Source organism: Cnephaeus nilssonii (genome assembly GCF_951640355.1).
Source record: "Cnephaeus nilssonii genome assembly, chromosome: 12".
NCBI classification, from domain to species: domain Eukaryota; kingdom Metazoa; phylum Chordata; class Mammalia; order Chiroptera; family Vespertilionidae; genus Cnephaeus; species Cnephaeus nilssonii.
Window position 1 is genome coordinate 61,572,808 of NC_137083.1, and position 23,483 is coordinate 61,596,290.

The 23,483-nt window shown below is 37.2% G+C and overlaps 1 protein-coding gene across 2 annotated transcripts in view; it reads left to right on the plus strand.

The window, feature by feature from the left end:
- UBE2H (ubiquitin conjugating enzyme E2 H) overlaps nt 1–23,483 on the plus strand; it is a 111,193-nt gene that overhangs the window by 50,417 nt on the left and 37,293 nt on the right. For both annotated transcript variants that reach the window (XM_079786436.1, XM_079786435.1), the window contains exons 2-3: nt 12,488–12,564; nt 13,156–13,230. In XM_079786436.1, coding sequence (XP_079642562.1) covers nt 12,488–12,564; nt 13,156–13,230 — 152 coding nt within the window. The remainder of the gene's footprint in view (nt 1–12,487; nt 12,565–13,155; nt 13,231–23,483) is intronic.

The following is a 23,483-nucleotide window of genomic DNA, read 5'->3' on the forward strand; positions in this document are numbered from 1 at the left end:
AGCTTGTGGACTGAAGGGTCCAAGGGTTCGATTCTGGTCAAGGGCACATGCCCGAGTTGCAGGCTCAACCCCCAGTGGGGGGCGTGTAGGAGGCAGCTGATAATGATTCTCTCTCATCATTGATGTTTCTATCTCTTTCTCCCTCTCCCTTCCTCTCTGAAATCAATAAAGTATAAAACAAACAAATAAATAAATAAATAAAATGTATAAAGGAAGTAAAGTTCTCCAAGATTTTCGGAGAAGAGAAGAACATTGGAAACATGAATACCAAGTGCACTGCATAGGTATTCCATAAAGCCCTATTAAATTTCGCTTAGTAATATTTATGAGAAGCCACTTCATGGTGTGCTTTGTTCTTTGTGGATGGCACAGCAAAAAGCATAGAAGGCACAGCCTAGAAAAGGAAGTCAGAATTTTAAATAGCTGTTTCCATTAGGATTTTGTAGAGGGCCACCTGGCTATTTGCATTTTTTTGTATCATTTGTGGGGAAATTATATGTTGCCTATGACTTCGAAATTTTCAAGTTCAGATGCTGTTGTCATCCTTAAGGTTTTGATTTATTTTTCTTTAGCCTACTATGATTAGGTAGTCTGCCTTTGGAGTGACAGGGTTCCTTCTGTTCACTTCTCTGACATGTGGACAGTGGATTCATCTACCTCTATACTGAGAACAGAAAAACTGGAAGTTGTGATTAAGTACCTTTTAATGTGGAACTTAATGCCTTCTAAAATTTTTCAAAAAATATTTTTTAAAAGAGTTTTTCTAGATCATTTGTTTGGATTTTCATTGAGGACTTGATGTGCCTGGAGTGTCTTGTGTCCTGAGAATCTTTTTTCTCTGCAATTCAGAATTGTATTCCTAGTTTGCACATTTTAATCTAGAAGTTTGGCTAATAGTTCTTTGACAGTGAGTATCACCTTTTCATAGAAGTACTAGTATAGTCAGATATATACATACAGTTTTCTGATTTTAAAAAAGAAGAAATGGTAGGTATTGGAAATTAAATAAAGGCAAATAATTTATTTTTATTATGAGACTAGAGGCCCAGTGCACTGTTGGGGCCCCTCAGCCTGGCCTGCACCCTCTCGCAATCCGGGACCCCTCGGTTTTGGCCTGATCCCTGCAGGCCAGGCTGAGGGACCCCACCAGTGCATGGTTGAAGGCCAGGGAGGGGTCACGGGAGGGCTCCAGGGTTTTGCCCAGTCCCTATGGACAGGACCCCAGCAGCAAGCTAACCTACTGGTTGGAGCATCTGCCCCCTGGTGGTCAGTGCTCATCATAGCGACTGGTTGAACAGTTGAACGGTCAGACATTTAGCATATTAGGCTTTTATTATATAGGATTTTCTAAGTGTACAAATTAAAGGTTAGTTTAATGAATCCCCATCTCCCAAATTAAAATTTTGCAATTGTTGGTATTTTCTCACGTATCTATTTCTCTTTTTTCTGAAATATTTTAGGACATATCTCAGGGGTTTTCTTAAATAACCATAATGCCATTATACTTAAGAAAATAAGCAATTCTTTGGGAAGATGATTTATTTTAAACATACTGTATCTCCTACCTTGGAATCAAGCTATAACAAGGAAACCAAATTGTGAAAATTAAGCTTTTGATTAACCTTTCAAGAGTTAACAGTAACATATTTTTAATTAGCTAATATACTTTTAATTTATATACATGGATTTATAAATTTTCAGTTAAACGTAAACAAGATTCACTGTTGCTGTGAAATAGCAAAGCAGTGACGGTTGTTTATTAAAGATCTATTTCTGTTTTATTGATAGCCTTCTGATTTCTAAATATTTTGAAGTACTTAACTAGAATATGAAGATTTTAGAAAATATGAATTTTATTTATGTTTTGACTGTATTTCTTTGGTCTCAGGATGGCATCGTTTTACCATATTTTTCTTTGCTTTTCTCTCTCTGTTACTTTTTCTGCCACTGGTTTATCTCTGACAATTTAACTTTGTAAATCTGCTTTCTAAAACATTTTTGGGGAGTGGAGTGGGGCTTAGTTTTCCTATAGATCTTGAACACTTCCTTTTCTAAAATCTATTTGAATAAAAGTATTTTTAACTTATGACTCTTAATTTAAAAAAATTTTTTTTAACCTTATTATTTGGGAATCTGGTTGCAAAATGATTCATCCAGGGAAGAGCTAAGTTACAGTGATGATTTTCTCATTTTAAAAAATAACATTTACTTGGAACTTGCCAGTGTTTATTTTGGTTTCTGACATGGAAGCTTTAAATGAAAGCATAACACTTGAGCGGGGGAAAAACTGTTTTCTAAGGTAGTGTGATTTTTGGGTTCCTGGGTGGTAATGAACATACTTTATGTATAACTAAATTTTGTGACTTATCTATTTAAAAATTTTAAAATATGTACTACTTTTTACCCCTTAGATAATGAGCCTTTAAGTGTTTCGTATATCATAGTAAATTGTCAAAGTGTTTTGCTTTACTTCTGGACAATACATACTTATTTTGAAATGGCTATTTTTAAATGTGAAACCTCCTCCAGAGGTTGTTGGCAACTTTAGCTAACTAACTTAGTTGTAAATCTGCAAACGAACAACTAAAACTTACCTACTTTATATTGTTTATTGGAGGATGTCTTTCTTAGAATGTTTATTATTTTTAATCCTCACCCGAGGTTATATTTTTATTGACTTTAAAGAGAGGAAGAGAGAGAGAGAAAACATTGATTGGTTGCTTCTCATATGCACCCCAGTGACTGAACCCTCAATCTAGGTATGTGCCCTGACCAGAAATTGAACCTGAGACCTTTTGTTGTATGGGAGGATGCTCCAATCAACTGAGCCACATTAGCCAGGGTTACCCTCTTTTTTTTTTTTTCTGGCAAAATGCAAATTTATTGTCCTCAAACTATAATATTCCAGTCACCTTATGGTTCCCAATTCTTACTATATTTAAAAAAAAATCATATTTTATTTTTATTGTTGACATAAAATTCACAAACTTTGGTTATCTGATTTTTATAACCCACCATAGATACATTTTAGGGGATGGTAGCCCAGTGATGGCTCTCAAACTCAGCTAAAGAAGTAAGAGAAACTCGGAAGAAAACTTGCCAATGCCTTCAGCATAACAAGATCAGAAAACTTCTGTAGCAGAAAACAAGTTTATACCTTATTGGTTCCTAAAGGCATCATTGTATTTGTAGCACCCTATAACAATTATCATTGGTAATGAAGACTCAGCATCAAGAAAGGTTGTTTTCTTAGGATTCTGCTTAAGAATGTAGAAGGGCCCTAGCTGGTGTGACTCAGTTGATTGGAGCATTGTCCCGTACACTGGAAGGTTGTGGGTACAATATTTGGTTAGGGCACATAGCCAGGTTGCTGGTTAAATCCCACACCTCCCGTATTGTTTTTAAAAAAAGAATAAAAACAATGTGGAAGAAAGTAATATTTTTGATATTGTAAAAACTTTGTTGCTTAGGAAGTTTTAATCATATGGGAATTAATTTAGTCAGTTTTGTGTACTTTTACATTAAAAAAATTAATTTCTATTGTGTCAGATGTAGGGTCAGGTACCTTTGTAGATATTTTATTTCGTTTTCCTCACCTTTTTTTAGAGGTTAGGAAACAGGCTGAGTTAGTGGTTTACAAGGTGACTCCTTTTAAATCATGAGTTTTCTGTCTGCTTATTATATTGCCACTTGGTTATACATTTATACTTTAAATTTTAATGTGTTCAAAACTAAATTTAGCATCTTGCATAAAAAACCTGTTCCTTCTGTCCTGTGTTCCACTTTGTTATTAATAGTATCATTTCACCTGTCTGACAAGGCTAAAACTATTCTTAGATTTCAAACTGGCAGCTTCAGATTGTGGCTGTCTTGCATCTTCATTCATGTGTTCATTTTATAAATATTAATTTGTGTGCCTACAATGTGCCAGGACTCTTAGGCTCTGGGAATGTAGCAGTACACAAACCAGACAGTCCTGTAGACTATATAGTATATTAGATGGTGGGAATGCAGCTGTACGCTGTTATACATAGGGTGGTCCCAGAAGCTTCACCAAACAGACATTGGAGCACATGTACTTTGTTTACATTCTGAAATTAGGAGATTGACATAGAACTCTAGTTTCTTGGTTCCTCATGAAAATGAGGCATTCTAGCAACACTGGATTTTCTCGGTGGCTGTCCCATGTCTAGTCAGTTTTAGAGACTATAAAGTCTTCTTTTAATCTTCTCTGATCATTCCCGCAGCTGTTACTTTAGTTGAGACCTTAAACATTTCTCTTCTGCTCGTTTGCTTTAATTCTGTTTATCACACCTTCAGCCAGTCTTGTACATATAGCTCGGTTATCTCTGTAAAGCACAGTTATGCACATGCATGGAAATAACAACTGTCTCCCTGTTTGCCTGATAAAATCTGTTTTGGGGCTCTTTATAATCTGGTCTTGACCTACTTTCTAATTCTCCCCATGGTCCACTCATCAAAATGAAAATGCAGTGGTCCGTGTTCTCTGGACCTATCCTGTGCCTTTCTGTCGTTGCTTTAAATGCCTTTCCCCCTCCTCTACATGTCCAAATCACACACTGGTCTTAAGGCCTGTGTAAATCCTTGGCTTCCTTGGCAAACCATTGCTGTCTTTGCCTGCAAGCTGTAAGAAATCTCTTCCTACTCTACACTCTAGTAGCACTTTATGCAAACTCTTTTTTTTGTATTTACTCCTTAGTGGACAGATCTCATCTTCCCTTGCTAAATTTTAAGCTTCTTGAAGGCAGGTTGTGTTTTAAGAGGAGTTTTTGTTTTCCTTAAGGCACTTATGTGTAGAATATTTAGTAAACCAACTTTAATAGAAATAGTGTCTGTGATCTTTTGTGGATTTAATAGATGCTAACTCAGCATAACAGGTTTCTGTTTTTGTAGAAAGCTTAAAATATTTTGAGGGGAAGATAGAAACTCAATGAGAGAGAAACATCATCAATTGGCTGCCTCCTGCACACCCCCTACTGGGGATCCAGCCTGCAACCCAGGCAATGTGCCTCAACTGGGAATCAAACAGACGACCTCTTGTTTCATGGGATGATGCTCAATCCACTGAACCACACTGGCCGGGCCATACTGGCTTTTTTTTTTTTTTTTAATGTTTTCTATTGATTTCAGAGAGGAAGGGAAAGAGAGAGATAGAAACATCAATGATGAAAGAGAATCATTGATTGGCTGCCTCCGCCCACTAATGAAGATTGAGCCCACAACCCGTGCATGTGCCTTGATCGGGAATCAAACCGTGACCTCCTGGTTCACAGGTCAACGCTCAACCACTGAGCCACACCAGTGGTGCTAGATTGATTTACTTTGAAGCAAATCCAAGACATAATATATTAGTAAATATTTCCATTTATAACTCTAAAAGAGAAGGATTTTTAAAATATATATATTTTTATTGATTTCAGAGAGGAAGGGGAGAGGGAGAGAGATAGAAACATCAATGATGAGAGAAAATTATTGATCAGCTACCTCCTGCACACCCCCTACTGGGGATTGAGCCCTCAACCCAGGCATGTGCCCTTGACCAGAATTGAACCTGGGACCCTTCAGACCCCAGGCCAACTCTCACGGAGCCAAACCAGCTAGGGTGAGAAGGACTCTTTATAAACATAACCCCAAAGTATTGTTTTTATGATATTTTGCACATTAACAGATTAATGAATACACCATGCTGTTTTCAAGACAACGAAGGAGATAGTGAAGGTTGCTGAGTTTCTTCAGCTTCTGTAGTGTGATTAATTTCAAGGAGAATTGTCAACAGACTGGTCTAAACAGAGAGAGAGAGAGTGGTGTACAAATTGCTTCTGCCTTCTTTAGAGAAACACATTTCTTCACCCCAGTTCTTCAATTGTATGGATACAGTTCAGAGACCACCCTCTTTTATTTTACAAACTCATTATTAGTAAACTTCGGAAACAATGCTGTCTGAATTCTAGGTCCTTGAACAGTTAACACCAGTCCTGTGACACAGGCTTACACTTGGGCTCCCTTTCTGGAAAATTCCAGAACTATATAAAAATCATTTCTAAAATCCTGATAGACATGTTTTGCCAAGAATGTCAGTTATCTCTTGACAGTTTGGCATTAGCCTTTAAATATTAGATTGTGTAATCATAATGCCATTCAGGGAAAATAAGGTAGTGGGTGGCTGGCATTTTAAAAGTAAAATGAACTTGGGTTCCTAGCAATGTTAATCATTAGTCTACTGAAAAATGCTGATACTATTTTTTAATAGCGAAATGATAAGTAAATAAAAAGCAGTATTTTGTTGCTTTGGCCAGTGTTGCTCAAGTGATTAAAGCATCGACCCATGCACTGAAAGGGTTGTGGGTTCGATTTCTGGTCAAGGGCATGTACCTGGGTTGCAGATTCAATTCCCGGCCCTGGTCAGGGAGCATGCAGGAGGCAACTAATCGATGTGTCTCTCTCACATTAATTTCTCTCTATCTCTCTCCCTTCCTCCCTCCCTCTCTCTCTCTCCCTTCCATCTCTAAAAATCAGTGGGAAAAATATATCCTTGGGTGAGGATTAACAAAAAGAGCAATATTTCACAAATAACTTAGATGAGAGATAAGTAAAATGTAATTTTATGGGTTTAACACATGTTTACCAGAATAATATCTGAAGGATATTTTTAAGCTTTGAAACTGTGAAAAGTAATGAAGGAAGCTTCTAGTGAGTTCCCACCAGTCTGCTAGCCTGACAAGCACATCTTAGCAATAGATCATTACTTTTGTCATTGTATCCTGCCTTCTCATTGCCTTCCTTGCCCTTGACCTTGCAGTAAGTCATGGCCTCTACCATAAATACATATGGTAATAGCAGTCTAGTGATTTTATATATTTTTTTGTGGACAAGTCATTCATTTGTGATGATGGAATGGCTTATTTTTAATGTAATTTTTCATTCAACTAAATTTAAATTCTTTTTTCCATCTAATTTAGTATCTGTACTCCATTCCAAGGCAGCATAAATTTAGCACAGCTTCTCATTTTACCAACTTGGTAGAAGTTTTTAAGGTTTCACTCAGTTTCCTTTTAGCTTTTCATATGAAATGGACTATAATAACTCTTTAATTTACAGCAGTGGTGGGGAACATCTGGCCCTTGGGCCATATAAGGCCTGAGAAATCATTTGGTCTGGCCCTGCGAAAGCATTAGGGGTGAGTTAATTAAATGTTTGACCAAATATAGCAGGCTAATTTTTAAACTGATAATTTTGTATGGCCTGTGAATGGTGTTATAAATATCCAAATGGCCCTTGGCAGAAAAAAGGTTCCCCACCCCAGATTAACAATATAGTGTGTAAAGAGAGACCAAATGTATCTGGCATGTGGATTGTATCAGGGATTATGGGAAAGAAGGGGTTTGGAGCATTGATTTCTAATCATGGAAAAGAGATTTGCAGTGACTATTTGGAAAGGAGAATCTTCTTTGGAAAATGGATAAAAGCATGGACTGTATCCCAAACAGACCACAAAATGGAAGAAACCTGGCTTTATTCATCATGTAAAGGATAGAAAAGATATCCTCAATTTTCTAGAAGAGACATCCATGTGGATAACTCATAATTTTAAATAATTAATGAAGAGTAATTGCCAGAGATCAGTGCCATTCATAGCATATTAGTTTTGGTCGATAGATTGTTCTTCTACAGATTTTTATATTATAAAATTAGGTTACAACTTCTTTTTGTTAAACTCATTTACTCTTCTACCTTACTCCATTCTTTCATTATCCTTGTAAATTTGTTTAGTTTTGTTTAATGGCTGGGATATCTTTACTACTATATTCAGTTGACTACTTCGGATATCCCACATTGAGTGGAAACACACATCAGTGGAGCTCTGGGTGGGTAGAGATAGACACTAGTAGCAGCCCATTGTATAAATGGTTTATAATTCATTTAACCAATATCCTATTGATAAATATTTAGATTATTTCCGTTTAAAAATTTTAGTAAACATAGTACCAGACACACTATCTTTAGAACTTTTTTTAAACAATAAAATATATACAAAAACTGCATAAATAGTTTTTGTAGCTCAATGATAAATGGGACAATAAAGGTGTAACTAGCACCCACAAAGTCCCTGAGGGTGCTCAAAGCTCTTTTCCAATTGTCACAGTCTCCACTAGCCTAACCACTATCATATCTAAACATAATTGATTCATTTAGCCTGTTTGAAATGTGTGTAAATGGAATCTTACTGTGTATTCTCATTAGTATCTGGTTTCTTTCACTATTATATCTGTGAGACATACATTTATGTGTAGCAATTCATTTTTGGGGGGTGTATAATAGTCTGTTGGGTGACTGTATGTACAATAATTTATCCTTTTTATAGTTGATGAACCTTCAGGTTGTAACCGAAATTTTGAATATTACAAATAGTGCAATGAACATTCTTAGGCATGTGTTGTGGTGAACCAATCTGTACATACACTGAGTGGCCAGATTATTATGATCTCTGAATGCATAATAATCTGGTCACTCAGTGTATATCCTATTTAATAATCCTATATAATGAAAGGCTAATGTGCAAATTGTCCCCTCGACCAGAAGTTCGACCAGCAGGCAGGCCGGCCAACCGCCCATGTCCCCTCCTCCTGGCCAGGCTGCCCGGACCCCCACCCATGCACGAATTCATGCACTGGGCCATCCTATCTAATAATAGACAAATATGCAAATTGACCATACCTCCGACACACCCACAAGCCACGCCCATAAGACACACCCACCATCCAATCAGAGCAAGCATGCAAATTAACCCAAACCAAGATGGCTATAGCCACAGAGAGCAAGGTTTCCTAGGTAACAGAGGAAGCCAAGCTTTCTGCCTGCCCTTGCCAGGCCTAAGCCTCCACTCAAGCTACAAAGTTTCAATTATAGAAGGTAAACAAATTCAAACAAATGGCGGCAGAATGGAGCTTGAGAGAGCAGGCCAGGGTTGCCGCCGGCAGCAGGGGAAGCAAAGCTTTCCGCACACCCTGGCCGGGCCCACCCACTTAAGGCAACAAAGTTTCAATTATAACCCCAACACAAATGGCTACCAGCCTCGGAGGGAGCCCTAGGCTTGGCTCTGCTCCAGGCTACAAAGTTTCAATTGTAGAAGGAAAATAAATTCCAGAAACCAGGGCCTCCGCTTGTGTTGCCAGGGGGCGTGGCCTGCCTGCAAACCACCACAGGCCCCTCGCTCAGGCCGCCCCACACCCCAAGGGAACCCCCACCTGATCCGGGACGCCCTTCAGGGCAAACCAGCTGGCCCCCACCCCTGTACCAGGCCTCTATCCTATCTAATAAAAGAGTACTATGCAGATTGATCATCACTGCAACACACAATATAGCTGCCCCCATGTGGTCAAAGATCCTGCCCCCATGTGGACACAAGATGGCCAGCAGGAGAGGGCAGTTGGGAGGCACCCGGCCTGCAAGGGGGGGCAGTTGAGAAGGACCAGGCCTGCAAGGGAGGGCAGTTGGAGGTGATCAACCCTGCAGGAGAGGGCAGTTAGGGGTAACCAGGCCGGCAGAGGAGGGAAGTTGGGGGCAAACAGACTGGCAGTAGAGTGGTTAGGGGGTGATCAGGCTGGCAGGCAGAAGCGGTTAGGGGCAATCAGGAAGGCAGGCAGGCAAGCAGTTGGGAGCCAGCAGTCCTGGATTGTGAGAGGGATGTCCGACTGCCCGTTTAGGCCCGATCCCAGGGATCGGGCCTAAACGGGCAGTCGGACATCCCTTGAGGGGTCCCAGATTGGAGAGGGTACAGGCTGGGCTGAGGGACAACCCCCTCCGTGCACGAATTTCGTGCACCGGGCCTCTAGTATGTATGTGTGTGTGTGTGTGTGTGTGTGTGTGTGTGTGTGTGTGTATACATATATATACACACACACATATACATACATACACACACATATATATACATACACACACACACACATATATATATGTATGTATGTATGTATACACACACACACACACACGCACACACTATGTGGCCAGATAATTATGCGTTCAGAGATCATAATAATCTGGCCACTCAGTGTATATGTCAGGAGAAGCACTGAAGGGCATAGGGTGTGCATATGTGCAGCTTTACAGCGTCAAGTATCCAGTGATTGAAACCATTTCATACTCCCACCAGCAGTGCCTGGTTGTTTTTGAAGCATAATTTCATAGGAGTGAAATTTGAATAAAAGAGTAAGTTAATTTTAAGTTTTGAGATATAGTGCTAAATTTATCCTCAGAAATACTAATTCATACTCCACTGAACACTAGGTTTTATCTAGCTTTCATCTTTATCAATTTATAGTGAAAAATGTCTCATTTCTAAACTGAGTTGAACTTTTTATAGCTTAATTTTGCTCATTTGAATTTTCTCCTATTAACTTTGCTATTCTGGCCTTTTCTTTGTTAGGGGTATTTCTGATTTTGCTTACTACTTTGTAACAACTCCTTTTTTTTTTTTAATAAAATTTTTGGTCATATGCTATACTTTTTTTCTTCTTAGTTTGTCCTTTGATTTAACTGTCTTTTACAGTATAGAAGTTTTAAATGTGTGTGCGTGCTTGCATCTGCTATTATTTTCCTCTGTGGTTTCTGGCTTTGGTGTCAGTCTTAGGAAAGCCTTTTTACCCCTGAGGTTTTTTTTTAAGTGTTTTCTTTGATGACTTTATTGCTTATATTTGATATTATTTATTGTTACTATATTTGACTTCTTTTTCTTTCACTAACACAAGGGTGCTTTTTAAAGTTTTAAAACAATTTAAACATACTCTCTTCTATTTATTTCACTAGCATTAGCTTTGGAATATTTTGCAGGTGTGAGAGGGTGACTGGTCAGGAAGAATGTAGTGTATCAAAGCATGCATGTATGTGTCATTTGACCATGAGAAATAAGCCAGTTTTCCATTGTGGATACTGTTTGAATCCTTTCAGTGTGCATATTACTAAAGTAGTTAGATCAACGTAGCATAGACTAAATTATTTTATTTAATATCTGTAGTGGATATTGTTCAAGGCTCTTCAACAGGACTTTGCCAAAAATACCCCTGGTCTCTCTGTTCTGTGGCCTACAGTACAGGATTGGAGAGACTAATACTTCATTTCAAACCTTTAAAAATACTATTTTCCTCTATTTAAGAGATGATTTAAAAATTTTTTTGGATTATTTCTCTTTTGCACAATAGTACATGCAATTTGTACTGCTGATTTAGATGAGACCAGTCTGTCATATATTTTTTTAAATGTTACGTGGCCCCAGCTGATGTGGCTCAGTGGTTGAGCGTCGACCTGTGAATCAGCAGATCAGGGGACATGCCTGGGTGTGGGCTTGATCCCCAGTGGGGAGCGTGCAGGCGGCAGCTAATCGATGATTCATCATTGATGATTCTATCTCTCCCTCTCCTTTCCCCTCTGAAATCAATAAAAGTATATTTTTTTAAATAAATGTTGGAATGGGCTTTGTGAGTACCCCAAAGCCCTTACCACCACCTAAAATTCCTATCAGAGTTATTTAGACCATAGAGCAGAAACATAAAACAGATACTAGACCATTTGCCCTCTCCTGTACTGAGATGGGTTGGTTTTGTTTGTGTAATTGAATCCTAGTACCTGAAAGAGGTGAGAATCTCAAGCAAAGGTACGTTTTTGAGGAAGAGAACACAGAAGTGTTAGTCCTTTGTGATTATAACCCCAGAGTCCCCCAGTCTAAGGGGGATGGAGGTTCAGGAGGGAGGGAAAGAGTAGGTGAAAAGAAGCACTTCAGACAAGATTTAAACTATTATTTGTTTACTTTGCTGGTCTTTTGCATTTGGTAGCACAGTACTTGTAGCAAGGTTGTGTCTGTGTTTTGACAATTTGCTAAGCCAGGGAGAAAATTGTGGGGACTTTCCTTAGTAAATCCATAATTTTGGGAGCATAGCATTTTTAGTTTAGGAGAATAAGTGTTTTCCCTGAGTATTTGAAATCGACTAAAGGGGATACTGGGTTTATGTTAAAGGCTCATTGGGGATCAGCTGGAAAGGAGAGAGTACGAGGGGGGGAAAACTGAGTATCTGTTTTTCATTTATGTGCAGTATGTACAAAAAGCCGTCTCATGCATTTTACATATTTAATCCATTTGATTCTCACAGAAATCCTAAGAAATGATGTTTTCCTGAATTGTAAGGAGAGAACAAAGGCTCTGGGAGTGAGTTCACATTATTTTGTCTAGGCTCACAAACCCAGTAGATGGCAATTCTGGGATTTGCACTCCAGTCTCTGAATCTAAAGCCCATATATTCTTTACACAAGAGTATATATTGCCTTCTAAATTAACAGATTTATTATATCTTTTAAATATTTCATCAGTTTTATATAAATGTTGGTGACACTTAAAATGGCGTAATTAAGATGTCATATTTAGTTCTTCAAGATAATATAAAGCCTGTGTAATTTCCTTTACCTTCTACCTTAGCATTGAGAGTAAGCATGAGGTTACGATCCTGGGAGGACTCAATGAATTTGTAGTGAAGTTTTATGGACCACAAGGAAGTAAGTACATGCGTTGGTCTGTGTTCTTCTATTACAGTTTTTATTCTCCGACAATAAAAATATCCAAGACAGGTGGTGATATATGTGGTTTTTGAAAAGTAAATTTTGAACTCTAGAACCAGAGAGGAAATCTCGCTGTTATCATAGTTACTTCATATGCTTTTCTCTCTTATCTGTATATGACAGTATTAAATATGAATTGTGAATTCTGGGTTTTGTATGGATGACTATAATGATGGCTAGGGAAATGTGTTTTGTTGTTTTATTTTTGTTTATGATATGTGTGTTTGGGAGGGGGCATGGGTTAGATTGAGATAAGAGGTTATTACTTACCAAATAATTGGTTGTGTTTAATACTTTAAAGAATCAGGTAACCTGAGGGGAGAAAGTGAATCTTTTCTCATTTTCTAACTGTAGATTTTTAAAGAAAAGTACTTTAATCTGAATATAGAATTATAAGAGGTCCCTGACTCTCAAGGGAATTTGCAAGGTTATCAAAAGAGATTAGGATTTAATGTTTAATTTACACTCAGGTCTATTTTCTAATTTGGAGACATATTTTAATGTGTAACATTTTTACTTTTCTTTCAGCCCCTTATGAAGGCGGAGTATGGAAAGTTAGAGTGGATCTTCCCGATAAATACCCTTTCAAATCTCCATCTATAGGTAGGTAACTACCCAGTTTCTCTCCTTAAAGAGTTTGGATATTAAAGAGAAAAAGAAAAAAAATCCTAGGTTTTGTGGGAGATAATTACAGAAGTGGCTTGTTAACTGAATTTTTCCTTTTTTGACTTTGGTTAAATTAATCAGTGATGTTTTATGGGACTTCCATAATGTGATAGAAGATGTTTAAATATACCCTTTGCCTGATTGTAATGACTACAACTCTAGATTTTTTTTTTTTCAGGGTTAGATTAAACAATTATAAGGCTCACTGTCTATTCAGGCTACAAGCAATACAATAATAAGTATATCTTAAATTTCATTTTAAATGCCAGATTGTTGGGATTAATACTATATACTTTCTATTCTAATTCTGTCATTTAAAAATTCTCTGTGTATTCTACTTTGTTTTTTTTTTTTTCACTCCAGCTCTGGGTACCTAGCAATGAAATGACCATTTTCAATTCTCTTCACTCCTAATCTTTAGTCCTTTAAACAGCTGAAGAAACTCACGTAACAACCCCAGTGAGATTATATAAAGTTTTACCTCACCTTCATCTTCCTTCTGCCAAAAGGGGTGATATTTTTAAGGTGTCACGTCCAGTAAGGCACTTGTGACAGTTTAGGTATTTTTGTGTCAGATGCAATAGGGGTATATCTGATTGAAGGTTGACACCTTAATTATTTTGAGATTATAAAATGGTAGTAATTTAGCTAAGGTAGTAACTTAAGCCAATTTTTAAAAATATTATTTTTATTGATTTCAGAGAGGAAGGGAGAGATAGAAACATCAATGATGAGAGAGAATCATTGATTGGCATTGATTGGCTGCCTCCTGCATGCCCTCTACTGGGGATTGAGCCTGAATGTGCCCTTGACTGGAATTGAACCTGGGACCCTTCAGTCCGCAGGCCGACGCTCTATTCACTGAGCCAAACCGGCTATGGTTTAAGCCATTTTTTAAAAATTTCATTCTGTAGATTATTTTAAAATACTCTAAAATATTGTCCAATTTTAAGAAAAGAGGAAATAAAATCGGAATATATTGAACATTCTCTTGACAGTCACACCAAGCCTGATGTTCAGAATTGCCTGAGTTAAAACATCTTGCTGCTGCTGTGGGCTTGTCTTTGGAACTAATAGGAGATTAGACACATTCGCCTGCCCCAACAATAGGGTTTTTAAAAGAGGTAGATCAAAGACATTCTGAGCTTTATGCTTTGATTCTAAGCCCCCACAATTCTGCCTAGGATAAATAATGCAGGAAAGTTAGGATTGTCACAGACTAATTCTCAGTTAAATGCAGGAGCCTCTCCCCTGACATCTAGCTACTTTATATGCTTTAGAGGTTTATGCTATAAAAATACTACAGAGCATCTCTCATTTCTTCTCAATCTAGGAACTGTTAGTGTTCATTTTAAGAACAAACTAGTGATTTCCTCTTATGGTCTCTTGGGTGAGTTTTCTAAATTCAGTAATTGAGAAGAAGTTCTTTGTGGGTAATTGAATTGGAAGCATCCCCATTGCTACCAGGGTCTCTAAGCTTTAGAGTTATCAAATGGTGAACTAGGAGGGAGCTGTGAGGTGTTGAGTCTTTGAGACAGTCAGGATATCTGCTTTACTGTCTATGTGGTTGGCAACAGCCCTGTCCCAGTACCATGCTAGGGTAGTAGGTTCCACTCAGTTTGGGACAGCTTTTCTATCATGTTGTGCTACCCTGTCCCCCATTTACCTCTTGACTTTAGGGTGTTTCTGTATGTAGATATTTTAAACCCTTATGCAGTTGAATGATGTGATCTTTAAACTTTTACAAACAGAATTCCAAACCATATAAATTCATTCAAAGACATTTCATAAATTTACTTAGACCTATTTACTTAGACTAAAAATTGGCATGCTAAATCTAGTTTTGTTACCCTAGATTCCTAATCAGAAAAGAAACAGTATACCTTGTTGAAATGAACAGTGAATCTATAGAAATGCAATACATGTATCCTGTAGAAATGTAGTTATTTCTCAAATCTTCTCTTAACATACTTTTTCAGGTAATACAATTGTTTCATCATAACTTTCAAAGTGAAAATATCTACACTTTAGACATTGTTAATTTATTAACTAACAATGTAGCAGAAACCTATGCACTTTCTTATATTAATGATGTAGTGTGAAATTGGTTGAGACAAATGACTAGGCTAATTTAACTTCTTCATAATTTTTCCTTTGCCTTTCTGTATGCTTTTAGAACTTTGTAATACCTACAAAGTGTACCATCTTCTCTTAAGGAAGTAGATGTAGTTGAAATATTTGTACAAGCTGTCCTTGTTTCTTCCAAAGAAAGATTGCATAAGAGAGTTTTAATCAGTTGTGTGGGGTGACCCATTTTCAGGTCATCAACAATGTAATTACTGTTGGAATGTGCTTTAAACACTTCAAGGGGGAGTGGCTCACTAGAATAAGCAAGGCTTCCTTTTCAAGTAATATAGTTTTAGAATTATACAGAAGGGCAAGGAGATAAGAAAAACCCAACCTCAATCTTCTTTATAAACCCTGCCTCTTATAGGATCTAGGCAGGCATACACTCCTTCCTGTGCCAAATTTTGAGCTCTTAAATATTAAGATGTATAAATTTAAATTAAGCCTCCTTAATACCTAGATCTTGAAATTTAAAAATATATATGTATATATACTTTTTGTTTTATATATACATATATATGTATATATACATATATATGTGTATATATATATGTGTGTGTGTATATATATATATATTTCTTACATTCCTGCTACGGAATTATATAAATTATATATAATTTTTAATTGTATAAATGCTCCATATCCGTAGCAGGAATGTAAGAAAGTCCAGGTGAGCAAAAATTAAAATGTCTCATAATCCTGTCCCTCACTGGATATCTTTATTTACATTCTGGTGTTTGTACTTAAAACATTTTTCTGCATATTTAAGTACTATATATTCCATATAATTTGACATGCTTATCTTTGGGATGTCCTCCAAACATAGTTTGATAGAGTTTTCAGTATTTACATGATTTCATGAGGTATAACTAAAAATGTCCTTTTAAAAACAATTTGCATCTTTAAATGTTTTTTTCAAAATAGTAATAAAGCTACCTCAAATCCTCTTTGGAAAGAAAAGGAATATAAATAGACACTTTGGGAGGTTATGAATTTACTCTTACAATGCCATCATTGTTCCAAACATCTTAAGCTCATCTTTTGGAATTTTACTTTCTCTTTGAATATTGTAAGTGATGGCAAATCTTGATGCTTTGAAGATGGATATAAATTTTTGAAATGGCTAATGGTCATTTAATCCCAGAGAATAAGGTGAATGGGAAAACTGAGTATCATTAATTAGAGTAAAAAAGTTATGTATGATTATGAAATTGACTTAAGTTTAAGGATTATGATTTTCTTATAAACTGACCCTATGGGAGTTTTCAACAAGAAATTATAAAACTCCTTTAATCACTTTAACATCATTGAAATATTTGCTTAGTTTTCCTGAGTTGACTGCTTTGAAATAAATCATCTTAGATTCTTTCAGTTCTGATTTATTTGAAAGTTCACTTACTTTTATCTTTCTCATTCAGAAACATTCCTAGAATGCTTAGCAGTGCTGCAGGGTGTCTCCAACTGTAGCGTTAGGAGAGTGTGATTGGTCAGTGGAGTGATTCTGGGCCTGGTTTTCCTTGACTGTGAGAATGATACCATCTGAACTGTTGCTTCCTCTTCTAGAAAATGAGATATTGTAATTAAATGAACTCTGCATGCTTGATATTGACTAATGTATAAAATACTCAGGATGTTTGGCATTCTACTGGATAATTGGGAAGGTTTAAGGTTTTCTCTAGGGAGAGAATATATCAATAGATCAATATAAATAAAATATATCAATAAATAAAATGTTGCATATGTTTTAGTTACAGCGTGCCATTGCTTTTTAGGAGAGGAGTGAGGCAGTGCCTCAATTGAGGGAGAGAGAGTGTATAGAGGAGATATGTGTTTCATGTGTTGAGAATATAGTCTTTACAAAGCTTCAGAGATGTGAAAGTGCACATGAGATCTTTAGACATACTCTTTCAAAACCCCAAGTAATTTTCAGTCCATGAAGATTTTGTTCTATGCAAAGAAGTTGCTACAGAGACTGCCATATTCCATACTTCAGAGTCACAGTTTTCAGCCATTACAGATGTGCTCATCTAGTAAGAGAAAGCTTTTACCAAAGAAAACACAGACTTGCAGTTGTTGGGGGGGGTGAAGTAAAGAAGTGATTTCATAAAGAGGGTAATATAGAGCAATTATTTATAAAAATAAAGAATAACCAATAAGCATAGGATATAAAATGGTTTTATGTCTAATCCACATAATGCAGATTTACTAATGAGAGAATATATGGCTTATCAAATTGACAGGTTAGATGTTATTGGTAAAAGGTATGAGATGTAGCAAACCTAGCTGGACATATTGATCAGTAAAGATTTTATATCTTTTGGGTCATTTTACTTAAAAATTAAATTATCTAAAGGAAATATTCAGAGATGTACTCTAAGATTAATGTGCAAGAATATGTACATTGTGGTGTTGTTTTTAAAACTTAAAAGTTGGAAGCAACCTAAATGACCCAGTTGACAACAGTTAAATTATGATACGGCCTAATAAACAAAATGCTTTACAGCCTTTACTCATGTTTTAACATCTTTAAAGGTACACACAAAAATGTGTAACTTTATATAGTGTAACTTTTTTTCCCATGCAAATTCCAAGTATGAATGACAAAATATTAAGTCTATTAAAGACATTTTTCTGTAAATTTCCAAATATTCTACAAGTTCCCTTTTATCCTAAAAGTAAATGTTTTTAAACATATGGCAAATACATGTCTTGTAAATATCCTGTCTGCATCCTTGTATGAGCCTACACTTTTCTTGTCTTCTACTCTAGAAAGCCATCAAGCTATCTGTGGCCAGAATTCCCACCTGGTGGCTTGCTAAGGACCTATTGCTTCTCCCCCTCCCCCCACCCCCCATAACCCCCCTTCACACACACACACACACACACACACACACACACACACACACACACACCTGTTTCCCACCAGACTCCTTTCTTTTTTCCTTTCAATGTTAATTATGTATGTGCATAAGTGTAAATACTGTTTTCTTTCCTTTGTCTTTCTGACTGTAGTTTAGCTTACTCCATATTGTGTACTGTCTTTACACCTTTACACTTAACGGTTCTTTACTCCTTTCTTTGCTTACCTTTTCCCATCTCTTGGGCTGTTGTCTTACAGCAGTTCTTACTACTTCTCTCTTCAGTCTGACTGCTCCACTTGTTTTCCCCCTTGCTCAATTTTTCTCTTCATTTGAACTAAAAAAGGCCCCTGAAAAAAATAAAAATAAATAAATAAATAAAAAAGGCCCCTGTACAGTGCTAATAATAACAACAGTACTACTCTTACTAAAATTGAGGGAAAATAAAATATGTCTTCTAATAAAATATAGACATGAAATAGTAGATTTAAGTTTTTTAGCATCTAAAGGTCTTGAAAGTACCTTGAAGTCCCCTCCAGGATATACCGTAGTCTTCATCAGATCATACCTACTTTACTTAAACACTTGCATTTAAGAGAGTTAAGTTGTCATTTAACCTTATTTTTAAATTATTACTGGCTAATATAGTAACAGAATTGCATTCTACTAATTTCAGATAGAACTATAGAGTATTTTAGAATCTTTTGTAAATAACCTTATGACCAGTCTGGGTACTCGGTCACTATTTATACTTTTTTTTTTTTTAATAGAAACTATGTTGTAAGATCCAGCTAACAAATCTAAAAACTAACTTTTGAAGTACTATCTATGTGTATCTCTATATTAACAGTGAGGAACAGCCTCTCCCAGGAGCAGGCTTGTGTGTACTGCAGACTGTGTATCTGGACTGCAATTTGATGATACCAAAGCTGAGCGTGTAGAGGAATGGTTGGTTGAGAACAGGATTCTGGAGGGACCACTTAATGGTTTGCTAACTGCTGATTAGAATGGCCAGGAAAAACCTCCACTCATTCTGCAGTGGAATTTGATGTCAGTAGCATATAGCAAGAGCTAACCAAGCCCACTGAGTAAATGGAGACAAAGTGAAAAAGTCATAGGCAATAATAATAGTTAAAATACTATATGGCGCTATACTAATGGCCTTCAGATTTTCATTTAAATGAAAATGTACTGCAGACTGTGTATAGGATGGTTTAGGTCATCCTATTCCAAGGAAAACTAGATTAAATAACATGTCAGAGTCCTTTTCTAAATCTCCCAATCTGCCGTAGGTTTTTTTTTTTTAAATATATTTTATTGATTTTTTACAGAGAGGAAGAGAGAGGGATAGAGAGCTAGAAACATCGATGAGAGAGAAACATCAACCAGCTGCCTCCCTGCACACCCCCTACTGGGGATGTGCCCGCAACCAAGGTACATGCCCTTGACCGGAATCGAACCTGGGACCCTTCAGTCCGCAGGCCAACGCTCTATCCACTGAGCCAAACCGGTTTCGGCTGCCGTAGGTTTTTTTGTTTATTTGTTTTTCTAATCCTTCCCCAATGACATTTACACTGATTTCATTGAAAAGGGAGAGAAAAACAGAGACAGAGACACCAATGTGAGAGAGACACATCAATCAGCTACTGGTATGTGTCCTGACCGGGAATTGAACCCTCGACCTTTCAGTGTACAGGACAACGCTCCTACCAACTGAGCCATACCAACCAGGGCTGCCATAAATTCTTAATTAAAAGATGCTCTAATAATCATTACATCATATTCTTTTTCCTTATGCCAGCAATTCAGGGAAGCAATTTAACCTTTTTTTAAAAAATATTTTTTATTGATTTTAGAGAGAAAGGGATAGAAACATCAGTGATGAGAGAAGAATCATTGATTGGCTGCCTCCTACACACCCAATGCTACTCCCACCCCTTGGTTCATAGGTCGATCCTCAACCACTGAGCCAACACTGGCTGGGCTGATTAAACCTTCTTTATTGCCCAAATGGCATACTCTTCTGGCATTGTTATTTTTATTTCACTATGGCCAGAAATTATCTCACAATATCTTTACAATGGAGTTTTATAATATGGTATAACTAAACTAACTATAGAGTTTAGAATATTTACCATTTTACTTTGTGTCTTTGTAGGTGGAAACATTATATTCCTTCAGGAACTTGTTTGAGTAACTTAAGTTTAGTCAGGAATGGACCAGAATTTAGATTAGAGGAGTGTGTCATTCATGAGAGGTTATGGATTATTCATTTAATAAAGGCCTACTTGAACCACTGTATTTCCACAAACAGAATGAATTCTTAGACTGAGAAAGCATAATTCCATTAAAGTCAACTGTATAGTTCTCTACTTTCATGAGCTTGGGTTTGAATTTAGTTCTTGTCTCAAACAGTTAAATAATTGCTACTCTGGTAGGATCTATAGCTTTTGAATTCCAGTAGAGAGAAACAAATTTCTAATAGGGAAGTTTTATTAAAAACTTTAGATAATGCTATGAGAATGTAAAAATTGGCAAAAGCTCTTTGTTTTTCAGGATGGATTTTTAAAATGCTTATATCGGGCAGCTGAGGCAGAACCTACTTTCTCAGAAGATTGGTCCATCTTAACATCATTTGTTCTAATCAGCTCCACAAATTTATGGGATACCAACTGTGTGCAGGGAATTATTCTAGGTGCTCAGGATACAAAAGTGAACAAATTGCTTCCTTGACGCTTAAAAATTATTTTTTGGGGGTGGGAGAAGATAAAACAAAATTTTAAATGTCTAATAGCTTTATGCAGAGAATGGACATAATAGAATTGACGTAATAGTTACCTTTGATTAGGTATTCAGAAAGGGCCTCTCTGACAAAGTAAATTCAAGCTGAGTTTTAAATGGAAAAGGGGAAAAAAGCCAGCACTGGTCCTCCAAGGTCAGGGATGAGAGCATTCCTGGCAGAATAATTTGTGAGGACAAAGGCCCTGAGAGGCAGACAGGTGATTAGCATTCTCATGGAAGAGAAATGAGGCTGGGAGGCTGGGTGAAGAGTGAGATATGAGAGAGAACGGTCTCCTAGGGCTTTTAAGGCCAGGTTAAAGGGTTGAGTTTTATTTTTAATGAAATGGGAAAGCCATTGAAAGATTTTAAGCATATTTTAATGGTCACTTGACTGATATAGGGAAAGAGTAGAGATACTAGTAGTTTAGATCAGAGTTTTGGATCAAGAGGCCAAAGCTGAGAAGAAACTCCCATGTAGATATACATTGCTTTGAAGAAATGTGGCTATATTAAGGAAATCATACAAATGTGCATGATATCAAGAGGAAGATATAAGGGAGGTTTTGTTTGTTTTGTTTGTTTATTTGTTTTAAAATCTTTATTGTTGAAAGTATTACATATGTCCCCTTTTTTCTTCCATTGACCCCTATAGCCCGCCCTGACCGGAAATTGAACCGTGACCTCCCGGTTCATAGGTTGATGCTCAACCACTGAGCCACACCAGCTGGGCTGAGCATACCTTTTGTGTTTTAATTTTTTTATTTTTTATTGATTTCAGAGAGGAAGGTAGAGGGAGAGATAGAAACATCAATGATGAGAGAGAATCATTGACTGGCTGCCTCCTGCACGCCCCCTACTGGGGATCGAGTTCAAAACCTGGGCATGTGCCCTGACTGGGAATTGAACCTGTGACCTCCTGGTTCATAGGTTGATGTTTACCCACTGAGCCACGCCAGCTGGGCCAAAGTTGGTATGTTTGTTTACTTATATCTCTCTTCCTTGCCAACCCATAGAAACTCCATGAAGGCTGTCTCTGAGTCTGTTTTACTAACAAGCCCTTCTCTCTGTCTCAGAATCTGATGTAGTGCCTGTTCTGTAGAAGAATACAGTTGACCCTTGAACAATGCAGTTAGGAGTGCTGACCTCCTATACAGTTGAAAATCACATATAAAGTTGGCCCTTTGAGTCTGCGGGTTCCCAACCAAGGAGTTGCCCCTTGAACAATGCAGGTTTGAACTGCATGGGTCAATTGAAAAACTCCCTATGTAAGTGGACCTGTACAGTTCAAACCCACAATGTTCAAGGGTCAGCTGTATTTGTTGAGTAAATGAATGAATCCTTACTTAGTGGCATCCTCAAGTCTAAGTTTAGAGAATGTGAATGTTTGGTTTCCTCCCGTTGTAGATGGGCATTTGGGGAGAAGGTCAGGGATTTGCAAAGGATTGTTAGAGAATGGCTCTTAAATCTTAAGTTGAGTAAAGGAGAAAGGATAAAGATAGGGCTGATAGGTAGGAAGAAAAGGGAGGATCAGTGGATTAGAGTTCACAGATGAAAGAATTGTTGATGGGGTGGGAAGCTCTTTGACAGAGATTGGAGACTGTGGTGGGAAAGGGGGTGTCTGAATTTATGAGTTGGGAGGTGAGGCTGTTTGTGGAGATGAAAACATTCAAGATGTGTCCTGGGAGTATGAATGAGATAGAATAGAGGAAAGGTCACTGAGGAGAAACTTAAGGAACTGACTGAGAAGGCGGGGTGTCTGGAGTATGGTCTGTAAAGGTGATAATGTCACTTAAAATGACAGGAGTTGAGGGGAAGAGAGACTTGGGGGCCGGGTGTTCAGGGACAAAAGAAACCAGTGGTCAGATTGGCCCTATTAATGAAAACCTGCTGTTAGAGGTCTATAATACCTCAATTCATTCAGCTTCTTCTTATTATTTGCCAGAGTAAAAATAGTAGTTAGCTTTCCCTCCCCCTCCTCCAGTCCACCTCTAAGGGTAGCCTTGCCTTTGCACATGCTTGCTTCTGTTAGATGTGTCCACTTCCTTCTTGAATCTGGCTGATGTCAGTTTTAATTTTGCAATTCAATATTATATACTCTCCATTTGTTATATAAAAATTCCGTCTAACTTGCTGTTTAGGTTAGCCCCTATTTTAACTAAAGTAGGAGACCTCTAGCTTTTGACTTGGTTATTCTGTCATCTTTTTGGCATTAAGTCCATTCCTTCCACTTTAGGATTGGTACAATGAAAACATGCACTCTTGGCTTCCTTTTTCTTTGGTTAAAGTGAAATTCTTTTAAAAACAAGTCAGAAAAAATAAAATAAAAACAAGTCAGAATAATGTCCTAGTTCCCTTTGAAAAGCTTGTTCACACAATTTAAGATTTGTTTATTCCTGATGCTGGTGAAAACCATATTGCTTGAAG